Source organism: Eubalaena glacialis, chromosome 15 (genome assembly GCF_028564815.1).
Source record: "Eubalaena glacialis isolate mEubGla1 chromosome 15, mEubGla1.1.hap2.+ XY, whole genome shotgun sequence".
NCBI lineage: Eukaryota > Metazoa > Chordata > Mammalia > Artiodactyla > Balaenidae > Eubalaena > Eubalaena glacialis.
The window spans coordinates 75397198-75410187 of NC_083730.1; the positions used below are offsets into that span (position 1 = coordinate 75397198).

The window sequence follows — 12990 nt, forward strand, 5'->3', positions numbered from 1 at the left end:
GAACGGTTTCTTAGGACTTCCCTGTGCAGGTTAAGCACTTGGATTTCCAGGTGGGTAGATGCCTCTGTCCAGGCAGGACTAGTCATTTTGGGAAATGACCCAGGAGCTGCCGTCTGGAAAATGCAAGGAATTCCAAGGGTGTAGCAAGGAAGTGAGGCTGGCTGCCCACAGGCCCCATTTGGGGCCTCCAGTACCTTGGTCTGCCCTCAGCCCCGCTGGCTCCCGAGGCCTGGTTTTTGTTAGCGTGCTGAGAGGAGATGAGGAAGCAAGCTCACAGGGGCTGCCCGGCAACCCAGCAGGCACGCGTGCTCAGGGAGCCACCCGCACATCCTCTGTGTGTGGCGAGGAAGCCGAGCGGAAAGGCAGGTGCAGAGCGAGCACTCACGATTGGTGGTGTGGTGCGCGCCCCGGCCTCGGCCCTCGGCTCAGGCCTCCCCCGACACGCGTAGCGGGCCCGCTGGCTCCTCCCTCTCCCCTCTCGCCTCTCGCCTCTCCCCTCTCGCCTCTCCCCTCTCACCTCTCCCCTCTCGCCTCTCCCCTCTCGCCTCTCCCCTCTCCCCTCTCCCCTCTCCCCTCTCCCCTCTCGCCTCTCCCCTCTCCCCTCTCCCCTCTCCCCTCTCCCCTCTCGCCTCTCCCCTCTCGCCTCTCCCCTCTCCCCTCTCCCCTCTCGCCTCTCCCCTCTCCCCTCTCCCCTCTCCCCTCTCCCCTCTCCCCTCTCCCCTCTCCACTCTCCACTCTCCCCCCCCCCTCCCGTGCTCTAGAGTGTCGAGTGGTCTCTCCCTGAGGACAGCGTCAGCCAGGCCCACTCTGACTCCCGGCCCTGCTTTGTGTTGCAGTTTGTGACCAGCTGCTCCAGGCCCCCCCTCCTGGGATTTGCCTACCTCAAGCCTCCCTTCTCCATCCGCTGTGTGGAAGTGTCGGATGATCAGGTACCGCTGCGGGGGAAGAGCCGGCCCCTCTTGGTGGTGTCTGCTGCACCTACCGGGTGGGGCGCTTACCCAGTCGTATCCACGGGGCGGGCAGCCGGGCTCCTTGGCCGGGTGAGAAGGTGTCGCGGTTCTCGGGCCAGGAGCACAGGCGGGCCACTTTGGGGCCTCAGCTCTCCTGGAGGTCCCTTTCTCGTTACTCCCTCAGGGAAGAATACCTGCGGGGTGTTTTTCATAGCTGCTGGTACAGGTCTGAGCGGCAGTGTGGGAGAGGGGTTAGAACGTGGGCTCAGGAATTGGACAAGCGCAGGCTTCAACTCCTCCACCTGCCGGCTGTGCCCACCTGGGTACGCGGCCTCATTCCCTCCTCTGCAGAGGGAGAGTGGACGCCCTAGGGGTTATCGTGTTCTGTGTGCCACAAGCCTGACCCATAGTGGGTGCTCAGATGGTAGCCGTTGTTATAAGTTTCTCACCCCCATAAAAACCCAGTGGCCTCTGAGTGTAGCTGCCTTCCACGATGCCACCGTCCTCACACCGATCCCTCCTCTTAGGTGACACTAGACGACCCTCAGCCCCCTTACTTAAGGAAGGCTGCCCCAAGTTACGGTCTGTCGCAGGCCGCAGCGCTGGCAAGGTCAGGAAGGAGTTGGTTACCATAACATTTTTACAGTGTTCCGGCTCTTTGCACATTGGTTTACCGATGGTTAGCAGTTAAACCAGAGGTCCTGTTTCCAAGTGCTGCTTCACGCAGGCTTCCGCCGTGCTTGCTTCTGTGCACCCACCTCTCCAGGCTGGTTGTCCTCCGCAGGGGGCCGGTCCAGCCCTCTCCCCAGGCGCCCCCCAACCTGAGGCTGTGGGGTGTGCTTGCAGGACACCGGGGACACCCTGGGCAGCGTCCTGCGCGGCTTCTTTACCATCCGCAAGCGGGAGCCAGGTGGCCGCCTGCCCACCTCCTCCACCTGCTTCAACCTGCTCAAGCTGCCCAACTACAGCAAGAAGAGCGTCCTGCGGGAGAAGCTGCGCTACGCCATCAGCATGAACACGGGCTTCGAGCTCTCCTAGCTCCCGTCCTCGCAGACTCCGGGCTCCCAGGCACCCTCAGCCCCAAGAGGCGGCGTTCCCCTGGGAGCACGACTGACGTGCCAGGGGACGGTGGCCCCCATACCCTCTCTATAGCCATGAGACCCCCCTGTGGCCTCAAGAACTTTGGATGCACGTGACAAAGCTACCCAGCACTCTCCAGGTGACACTAACAGGAAGGGGGGGTTGAAAATAAACCTCCAGATTCCGCCAGCATTGGTCCTTCTTTCCTACTTTACAGTGGCCTGAAGCCGAGGCCTGTGATGTCAGTGGGGCTTCTCTTTTTGTTAATTTGGTCTTTTCGTGAGTTTCTGTTCCTTAACTTTCTGAGCGAGCCATGCATGAACAAGTCCCAGGAACACCAAGGCTCCGGAGTGGTTTTCAGGGCATGGGCCTGAATGCACGAAGCCGACCAAACGTGAGATGCTCCCCTTCCGTTTCTGAAAACTGTTTACTCAGGTAAGGCCTCGCCAAGCCTCTATGCACCCGACAGAGTCTCAGCCTCCGTCCCGTCCGCAGCAGCCTCTCTCCAGATAGCCAGGCCCACCTGCTCCCAGGCGGCAGAGGTGCCTGCCGGCGAGACCACGGAGCACCGGAAGCTCAGGGCGCTGCTCCCACCTCAGAGCCACGAGTTCCACTCGGCGGCGGTCCTCTGCCCGTTCTCACCTCAGATGCTCCGGGTCCTCAGCAGCCGGGCTGCCAGGGAGCCCCTTCTGGCTTCCTCCCGTCTTGGGCGCTCACGTTGGCATCCCGGGTTTGGGAGAAAAAAACCCATCGGTCCTTAAGAGCAGCTCCGTTTCCAGAAGGCGCTAGCTGTTACTCGAAGCCTGCTGATTCCTGGGGAGGGCGGCTGCCTTTCCCCTGCTTGTTGGCCACACTTGTCGTCTAGTGAGGAACAAACACCAACTGAAGGTACCTGTCCCATCTCGGCAGTGGCTTTACTCTGTAGATTGTAAAAGTCCCAAGAAACTTGGGTCTTGTTTCCCGTCCTTCCTCAGCACTGGGAACCCGGGAGCCCTTTGCACTGACGGAGGCTCATGAGGCTGAGGAGACTCACGGGCCCTCCGGGTTTTTTGGTTTTGGGTTTTTCACTTTGTTTTCTCTTCCAACCCATTGCACTCTTCTGCCGTCATTCTTCACCTTTATCACGAGAAGTGTACTCTAGATCCAGGGAATTGAGGCAGAAGCCACGTTAGTGTTCTGTGTGGACAGCCACCCACCCTCGCCCACCTCACCACACTCCCGGTGCATCCCCACCAGCCAGACTGAAGCCAGACTAGAGGCCAGGAGCCGGCAGAGGGCTCGCAGCTCTCTTCCAAATAGCAAAACACCTTCCAGAAAGAACCTTCATGTTGGCGGCAAAGCGGGCAGGACCTGTCTTCATGGCCTCTGGCAGAGGGTTTCAGTCGGGTGCCGGCGTCCTGCCCAGGCCCAAGTTTGGCCATGTTAGAGCCCCAGGCTTCTACAAAACAGAGCACGTGTTTTACCTTGATGGGGAGACGGCAAGGAATTTAAAGACAGATAGGAATTTATTACTCTTTATTATTAAGATTTGTCAGTAATCTCCGATTCTGTGGACTTGCCACTATCTTTAAACACTCGATTCCTTGGAAAATTCCTTTTAAACGTGCGTGTTGTGCTCTGGGCATGTGGGTGCATTTATGCTGGTGCCTAAAGGATTGTCAACCTGCACGAAGAGCTTTGATTCTTATTCCCTAGGGGTCTGCCAGTGTGGGATGCAGGGAGAGTGGGTTCCTAAGCACCAGCATCGCCTTTGTTCTTCTGACGAGGAGGGGTAGTTTGTAATTTCATTTAACTTCAACAGCTGAAAGTATTGCACTATCTGAAACCCTGAGTCTGTACTTTTCTAGGTGGTGTTCACAGACACCTCGATGGCTCTTGATGGCTCTAAGAAGTTGTGGGGTGGAGCTTGTTTTCATAGATAACTTTGGATTAAAACAACAAAAGCTTTATTAAATTTGTACTCAGCACACAGTGGCTTTGTTCTGCTCTTTCTGTCGGGAAGGAGCACTTTCCAACCGAGTGCCTGGAGAGCTCAAGATGGGGCATCTGGGGCTTAAAGAACATGCAGGCTCCCACCGTGGGAAGAAGACACAGAGGATGATACAGCAGACAGCCGAGGCTCACTGCCTCACCAGGGTCAACAGTGGTGGACAGTGTGTCACCTTTCAGATAAAGCTAAAGCCCCCTTAGGCACCCTTCATGCTCCCCATCCTTCTCACGCATTTCCCAGAGGCAGCCACCACCCTGGATTACATGCCTTCCACAGTAACGTAAAATGGTGACAGGTGTTCGTTGAAAAGAATCCAGATAATTCAAAAGTGCTCAAAGTAAGATTTTCCAGCTAATCTGGGTGTATTCGGCTTTCCTCCATTACTGAGGGTCGCATTTGCAGGACGCGCCAGCCCTGTCTCTTCCTGTGACACAAGTCCAGGTTTACACTCAGCAGAAAGCCCATCTCAACCCTGCCAGTCTTTCCAGCTCCTCCTGTGAGTTCTTGCTGCCTCCCCTGGCCTGGGGGCACCTGAGGATCTGAGCATCAGGAGAGAGGTCTTGAAAGCCTGACAGTTGGGCCACCTGGGCTCCCAAGAGGAATTGGCATATGCCAGGCTCCCTCCCACAGAGCGTTTATATCCTGCAAAGGAAAAACATTCTGCAGAGTCCCCCACATCCATCAGTGGCCTCCAGTGTGGGACACGCCCACCTAAAAAACTAAAGCCTTATCCTGTGATATTTTGGCTTTTAATTACAAGTTAGTACTGCAAAGAGAAAGTTTGTCTTTATAACTAGGAAAAACAAGGGGGGTGTTTTCCATTACTATTAAAATGAGGACAATTCAATACACTGATAGAACTTGCAGGTGCCTAAGAATATTTAGGTGGAACACAGGTCACCACTGTTTCTGACTCCAGCAAAGCCATCAGCCTATGTTTGTGCTGCTGATGTAGCCGATACACGCTGCTAACTGTGAGAGGTACGGACAGGCAGGTTGTCTCTAAGCCTGGCTAACGTGTAGACCCAGGGCCCCCCTTAGGCTGAAGTCTTATTTCCTGGAAATGTCTTAAATTGATAAGAGCTGGTGGAGAACTGTGGAAAGTGTTCATTCAGTGTCTTTTCCAAGAAACAGAGGCACGTGTGCAAACCCGGTCCCTCACTTCCTGCTCTAATTCGCACCGGGCGGCCTGGCTGTGTGCGCTTCCGGGAGTCCTGGTGCCACCGCGGGGGTGCCCAGAGTTCAGTGGTGTGATGTGCACACAGCATGAGTCAGCAGTCAGATGTCAGCCCTCTTCCTGCCCTTCCTCACCTTTCACGTTGCGAAACCCGGGCTGCCCCCGCACCTGGTCGTCGGGCCCTGGCCAGGCTTCCAGAGTAGCTTCTGGTGCTACCGACAGTCACAGCAGGATGACGAGAGATGACACGGAAGAGGGTCCTCTGTGATCTCTGTGGAGCTTCTGCGGAGTGGGGAGAAGCACACGCCCTCCTCTGCACTGCCTGCGGCGCGGGGCTGAGCAGGAAAAGACACAAGCAAGAGCACGTCAGCCAGAGGATCCTGGCCCAGGTATTCCCAGGCTTGTGCCCCCCCATCCCCCAGCCAACACACGCGCACACAGCCACACAGCCACACAGTGTGACACTTGAGTAACACTGAGAAGGGGCTGCTCTGAGGCCCAGACGGGATCCACGGTTTTCTCCAGCCTTTGGAGCATGGAATCAGAATGAAACAGCCTCTTGTTACAATTATCGTGACGGTTAACATTTGTTACAAGCATGTGTTTAACAGGTGGCAGCTGACTCCCGAGTCCGGCGGAGTGCAGCTCTAACTGAGGACGCTAGAGAGAGCAAGGGCTTCGGAGCATCTGGAACTGGGTTCGCGTTCCAGCTCTGCCTCCCACCAGCTGGGAGGCTGTGGGCGAGGCCCCTTGCTTCCCTGGGCTTCCATTAAGTAGGCGAGCGGCACTCACCATGCCACGGAGGACGAGTCGGAGTCAGCGTCCTCTTTGTTTTCCACTGACGGCAGCAGGACCCCAAGGAGCTGGGCTCCACGCTCAGCCCAGCCCCAGGGGTGCAGGTCCTCCTCTGCCCGAGCCCTGGCCGAGCTCTGCGCTTCCCCGCGCACTCAGGCCAGGCATCTCCCCAACTCAGGACTCACAGCTGCATTCCCTTTGTGGTTTTCTCAGCTCTTGGAAATTTGGGGGGACTGGGGTGGGTCTGTCAGTTTACAGACCCTCCACCTAGAAGCCAGACTGCCCGGATCCACCCAGCGACAGCAGAAGACACCCCACTGAAGCTGGGCCACAGAGGAAGCCAAAGCAGAGCGTCGAAAACACTCACGTGCACACGAGTCCCCAGGGAGATCCTGCTTCAGCCAGTGTGGCTGGGGCACTGCACCGCAGACCACACTGAGGAGCAAGCCCCAGCGATCAGCCTGAGACCCTGGACTTGGCCTCAAAAGCTGAGTGACCCTGGGTAAGTTTCCAGCTCCCTGAACCTTCTTTCCTCATCAGTAAAATCACCCCAGCGATGGTAGTATCTGTCCTGAGAACCTCACGAACAGCTGGGGTGGAAACATGGACTGTGGGGTCACAGACACGGGTCATGGTGCCAGGCCCATCCCGGCCACTCATTGGCTGCGGGAGCTTTGACCACCTTCGCCAACCTCTCTCTTCTTATCCAAGAACTGGGCATTGTGAGTCGTGCCTTAAAGAGCATCGTCATGGTAACAGGTAGTGTGCGGGGGTCAAAGAAGAGGGGTCACATCTGTTTAGGCAGGAGGGGGCCGTAAAGGAGGTGTTCTTTTATTTTCACTTAGAAAGAGGGTTTCCACTTTGGAGATGGGAAGGGAGGCATTTGGGGCAGAGGAAGCAGCCAGACCGAAGGTGTGGAGGTGGTGGACGGTGGGAATTAGAACACATCTATCACCAAGGACGGGAGTGGGAGCGTCATGCCATAAATGTAGTGGCGGTAGCTGCCATCCCCCTGGCCTTCGCCCAAGCCCAGCACTGCGCTCAGCCCTCTGCACAAGTGGTCACATTTAATCCACCCGGGGACCCTGGGCCCTGGGAGTGTAACTGGTCTGTTCTGCAGATGAGGACACAGGTTCAGAGAGGTGGGTTCGCTTGCATGAGACCACACAGCTCAAAAGTGCCAGAAGTGAGATTCGGCCCTGCGTCTGTGAGACCACGGAGGTCCCCCTTCCACCACTACTAGCACTGCCGCCACAGGGAACGGTCCGTGCGGGACACCCCATGCCGTGAGGGGCGCTGGAGGTGGCAAAACCTAGGGGGCTAGAAGTCACTGGGTGCAAACAGACCCAGGGGGGCTGCAAGAGAGGGGCCTCCAGGGGGAGGCCGGGGAGCCTGAAGTTAGAGGCAGAAAGAGACAGGTCAGGGAGACACAGTGACGCTTTGTCCTCTTGACAGTTTGGGCTGCTCTGGACACCTGTCCTAGACGTCAGGCTCCATGGTCCTCTCGCCTTCCCTCTGGGCCTGGCCCCACTGACTCCCCACCCTGTTTGTGGCCCACCCAGGGACACTGTCCAGGGAAGGGACCATCACCCAAGTGGGGCAGTGCAGGGCCGCATGGAGTCTGCTGTGCAGCCTGGATGGTTTGGTCACCATTACAGATGGTGCCAGATGGGCCTGGCAGCTGGCAGGTGTCCCAGCCAGGAGCTGGCCCAGGAAGCCATACTGCCAGGGAGTTCAGGCTCACGTCCATTCATCCAGCAGATAGATAGCCAGGACCTACTATGCTCTGGGCTGGGCTCGGTGCTGGAGGTACAGAGGGAAGAATGTGGGCACCACCCTGCCCTGCAGAGCTCGATATGGGGTGGGGGAAGAGGTGTAACTAATCCAAGGAGGACATGTGTGAGCACATACGGTCATCACTTATCTCCAGTGTGGTGCTGCTAGGATGCTCACTTCACAGCTGGGAAAACTGAGGTTCAGAGACGGTAAGCCCCTTGTCCGATGTCTCAGCGTCAGTAAACGGCAGAGCCAAGGTTTGAACCCAGGCAGAGCCAAGGTTTGAACCCAGGTCTGCCACACTCCAGAGCCCTTACCTGGTTTGAGCAGGCAGAAGAGGGGTGGGAGAGCCTTCTAGCCAAGGGGCCAAGCTTGAGGGAAGCCCCAGGGGCTGTTCTGTCCCTTGTCCAGAGCCCGCTGTGTCTGCTGCTGTCCCCTGTCCCACCTACCCTCTTGGGGGCTGAAGGAAACAGACAAAATTGCGCCCACTTTGCAAATAAGGCCTTGCAGCATTTTTAAGGACTTGCTGAGGACCCCAGAGCTCAGTCTCCCTGAGTCCTGGCAAAACCAGGAGAAGTGACAGTTTGCACAGCAGCGCAGGTCCCCAGCTAAAGAGCTAAAAGGCAGGGTTGGGTTTGGGAGTGTACCTGATAAAGGGGTGCCCTGCCCTGTCGTATTGTCACTCCCCCTGACCCCTCACACAGGTTGGGGGCTTTGCCTGTCTGACCCTCCAGTGTATTCCATTACAGCTTTAGCCTCATGCATTCCTCCCTCCTTATAGAGGTTTATTAAGACACCCTGTCATAGAAGTACCCCTGCTTCCTTGAACCTTCCCCAAAGCACCTGACACGAGCCCAAATCCTCTAGGTCCTTTCTAACACCCTGTTCCTGAAACACCCCGCAGCTCTCCGTGTTGTATGCTCGCTCTCTCGTTGCAACAGGACAGTCGATCCGACTTTGCTCAATTACGGGTGTGGGTGTTTTCTTAGAGGTCTTTAGCTGGAGGTCACTGTAAATTAGAGACCCAAAAATGTCCCCCTGAACAAAGCGTTTGCCTCAACTAAATGTAGCACTGCAGGGAAGGGAGCAGGACCTGGTCCCTAGCACAGCAGGAAACAGCCTTAGAGGGAACTGAGAGGAAAACAGCTCAAGGAAGCGGCTTCCAGAACTATAGCCCTTGCCCCTAGGAGACCTGCTTGCTGGCGAGAGGAGGGATGGATGATGGCGGCAGAGGCTGGAGGTGGGCTGGGGGCAGGAGGTGTCACGCCACTTCTCACTGGCTTTAATCTTAACTTTGCATGTTTTAATGTGAAATGTAATTACAGATTCTAAATTCTGCTGGTGAGCTCATCAGGGCTGACTGATCAATTAGTCAGACTTACAAGTGTTTGGGTCTCAAAGATCTGTGACCCTGTTGTGTTGTCTCAAAGCCCTGAGAAATCCCTGTCCTGCTGGTTTGCTCTCTTGGGGAGCTGTAGGGTTAGGAGAACCCTTAGGTAGCCTGAAGACCCATACCTACCTCTGAGGTCCCCACCCTTTTGAAATCTGTGAGGGATTTGGCCCAGGAATTCAGAAACATCAAATCCACATTATTTATTACATTACCTCCTTAGGAAGCCATGGCAGACATTACTAATGGATTACCAAACTCCTTCCTGCTGAATCGGATCCAGCTTCAGGCTCCTTACCACAGCCCTTTAGGCAGCCACTACCAATCAGTTGGAATTGGCATTTCTTGCCCATCCCTGGGATAAGCCCTGTCTCAGCAGAACAGAGTTGGGAAAGGAAGCTGGATTCTGATCTAGGAAGCCCGGGTTGAGTGCTGGTGTTTCCACTTGCTGACTACGGCACATAGGATTCATTACCCTACCCGATGGGGCCAGTTTGTCCAGGTAAAGTTAGGGTGATAATCCAGAACAAAATTATTTTATGACAGAACCTCATAAAATAATTAAATGTGAAAGTCCACTGTCTACTCTCAAATTCTGTACAAGTTAAAGATGCAGCAACCAACGGAGGAGAAAGAAGGATGCCAGCATCCTCAACATCCTGTGAAAAGCTGGTGTGATTACCGGCCGGGGGCACTTCAGTGGGGCTGCGATCATTTTTCTTCCCTCAGCTGTTGTCCTAGAATGGAAGCCAAGTGTCCACATTCAGGCTGCACAGGGGCTGCACTCCAAACAGCCAGCTGTCTCCAATAGAACGAATGCAGGACACACTCTCCAGGCTTTTAGTTTTTGGAGGGGCCCCGTGGCTTTGGCTGCTGGTGGGCACCCTCCCCTTGGGCTGTTCTCTTGGCTCCAAACATCCCAAGGGAGGTAGATGATTTATTATAGGCAGGGAAAGCAGTTGCCAGTTTCTTTACACTTTTTCAATCATGTTTATTATACAAGTACACCTCTGTCAAAGCTAACCCAAATACATTGTAAAAAAAAAAATTAGAAAATCCAAACAAAAATGTAAGTAAAAACCACCCAGTAATCCCACGATTTAGAGATAAGCATTATTAACATATGGAATGAATCCTTGCATCTTTTTTCTGTGGTATATTTACATTCATGTTTCTTTTACAGGATTTGGATCATTCTATACCTATCATTTTATAATTTGGGGGTTTTTTCCCCACTTAATAGATTGTGAACACTTTTCCATAGTAATAAATATATAGGCACCATCATTTTCAGTAGCTTTATGATATTTCCTACAGTCCCTTATTGTTAAATATTTCTTCTTTAATAATAAGCTCCCTATTGTTGGACATTTGTTTCCAGTTTTTTTCTGTAATGAGCAGCATGCACTGAAAAGAACAAAAAACCCCTATGACTCCACTGATGAATCTATTTCCTTCCGAGAAACTCTCAGACACGGAATTGCTGGGCCAGAAGGACACACATTTCCAGGACTTGGATAGGCATTGCCAGATTGCCCTCCTGAGAGGTCGTACCTAACTCCACCCGCCACAGTGGAGTCAATGTTTCTCTCTCCCCGCTGACACCTGCAGGTGGAGAGCCACAGGCTTAGAACTCGCTCCAGCTGCCAGTCCTGCAGCCGGACCCCTGAGGGCTGCAGGAATCAAGTTCCTCCCCTTCCACGCCCCACCCCAAAGCGCCTGAGAGAGCCCATCTGCCAGGCAAGGCCAGGGTCCCGATGCCACCCCGTGCAGCCACCCGCAGACCCTGACCTCCTCCCCTTCCACGTAGGCGCCTGATGTCTCTCCTTGAGGCCTGTAGCCCACACCTCGTGACGGGACAGCGAGCTTCTGAGTTATCGGCAGCCTTATTTCCCTCTACAGCTCCTACGGAGTTAACAGATGTACGCACGTCTGAGGCAGTCATGCGGCAAGAGACTTTGGGGCCAATCCTTCCCGTTTTGACAGTGTGTAATCGAGGTGAAGCCATAAATTTTATAAACAAGAGTAAACGACCCTCAGCAACATATGGATGCTCGACCCTTCCAAGGTGATCGTAAATAAAGGCACCTGCTCACTGGGGAGGGACGTGGGCACTGCAGATGGCCGGAGACGAGGGCCAAGGGTCTGTGCCTTGGGAGCAGCTGGTGTGGGGAGGACCCCCAGGTCCTGAGTCAGCTGGACGCCTTTCTGCCATTTATTCAATCCCCCAGGCTGCCTTCGCCCTGGTGCACGCTGAGCTGGCCTGCTGCTCACCCTTCCTCAGAGAGGTAGCTTGTAGCGGGGTCCTCCCGGGTTTAGGTCCCCTCTTCTCCTCCTCTGCCCCAGTTATTTGTCAATCATGTCCTCTGTCCCAAGAGGGCCCCTTGTGGGAATCCGAAGACCAGGCTCTGCTGCTGCCCGCAGGGAGTCCTCGGGCACTGATCCCTTTTGGCTCTCGCTGTTCTGTGACCGGGTCACCCTCCCTTTCACTTTGGCCTGTTGCTCCGGGAGCTACATCCCCCTGGGCTGGCCTGGCCCAGGACCCTCTGGAGGCCCCCATCTCCCACCGGCTCAGGAAGTCTAAACAAACCAGAGGCGCTGCTCCCTGTCCTGTGCGCTTCACCTGGGCCTGAGCTATCTGAAAGTGCTTTGAAAAAGGATAAAACCTGATTCAAAAATAGCTACATTTTATTTTTTTTTGAGCTGCTGCCGTGTGCCAGGCCCATGGACATATTTCCTGAACCCTTGGAAGTTGGTATCATTGTCCCCAAAAATAAAAGTTGAAGATTGAGGCTCAGAGTGGTTACAGATTCCCTCAAGGTGACTCAGCTAGGAAGTGACAGAGCTGGAACTTGATTTCAAATAGTAATAATAATCAAAATAATAATAGCTAACATGAGATGGGGGAGCATGCTAAGCCTTTTAAACATTGCCTTATTAAACTCTTCCAGTGGTCCTGTGGGGTGGATATGATTTTCATTCCCATTTTACAGATGAAGAAGCAAGTCCAAAGGAAGACGGAACTACTTGCCCAGAGTCGTGATGCTAGGAAGTAACAGAGCTGGTCTTGGACCCACGTCTGCCTGAAGCTGACGCCCATGCCGAGCGTCTGACTGTTGCTCACACTCCCGTGCTCCTTCTCACGCCACAAGCCTGGGGCTCCGCAGAGCCAGCAGTGAGGCCGCTGGAGCAGGCAGCCCTGTGCACGGATTCACTCCCGAAGTGGGTGCTGCACTGGCGAACTGAGAGCAGAGGTTCTTCCCCGGGGCTTCCACGGGTTGTACGCAGACTGCGAACACGTGTCTTTGTGTCTGTCTAGGGAGAGGATGCACAGAGCCTTCATCAGAAGTTTGTGAATCTGTGGAGTGGGAGAGCACCGGGACACCCCCAAAGTTCCTGGGTGTCCCCCAACCTTCCAAATCCTGGTGTCCCCAGCCAGCTCACCTCCTGCCTCTGCTTGCGCCCAAGCACTGTCTTCCACGATGGACTCCAGAGAAGAAAAGTGACAGGTCAAGGCAAATGAACACTGCACCCTGGCCAGGCTGCAAAGGGGGCCTCAGTCCTCTCCCTAAGCAAGGTCGGACCAGCCTGGGTCCAGTATCGCCAGTGGGCCTGGTCTGAAGGGAGGGGTGAGCCACAAATCCTCCCAAGGCGCTGATTTATGTAGCATTCATGTGGAATTTATTACACAAAGGATTTTATTCAATTAAACTTGAAATGTATCTGGATTCTTAAAGGTTCAGTAATGATAACTGGGACAGAGGGATCATAAAACTGTATGGGTTGTCGGAGCAAGGTGTGAGGGTGGGGTGGGGGGAGATGAGGGTGACAT

The 12990-nt window shown here is 54.8% G+C and overlaps 1 protein-coding gene and 1 long non-coding RNA gene across 5 annotated transcripts in view; both read left to right on the forward strand.

Moving 5' to 3' along the window:
* UBE3B (ubiquitin protein ligase E3B) overlaps positions 1 to 2220 on the forward strand; it is a 54259-nt gene extending 52039 nt beyond the window's left edge. For all 4 annotated transcript variants that reach the window (XM_061169084.1, XM_061169086.1, XM_061169083.1 and 1 more), the window contains 2 exons: positions 837 to 929; positions 1797 to 2220. In XM_061169084.1, the coding sequence (XP_061025067.1) occupies positions 837 to 929; positions 1797 to 1988 (285 nt within the window). In that variant the 3' untranslated portion in view covers positions 1989 to 2220. The remainder of the gene's footprint in view (positions 1 to 836; positions 930 to 1796) is intronic.
* Positions 2221 to 5844: 3624 nt separating this feature from the next.
* On the forward strand, positions 5845 to 12831 carry LOC133075295 (uncharacterized). The gene is made up of 3 exons (XR_009697345.1): positions 5845 to 6494; positions 11061 to 11226; positions 12152 to 12831. It is a non-coding gene; the product is annotated as an uncharacterized LOC133075295 (long non-coding RNA).
* The last annotated feature ends 159 nt before the right edge of the window (positions 12832 to 12990 follow it).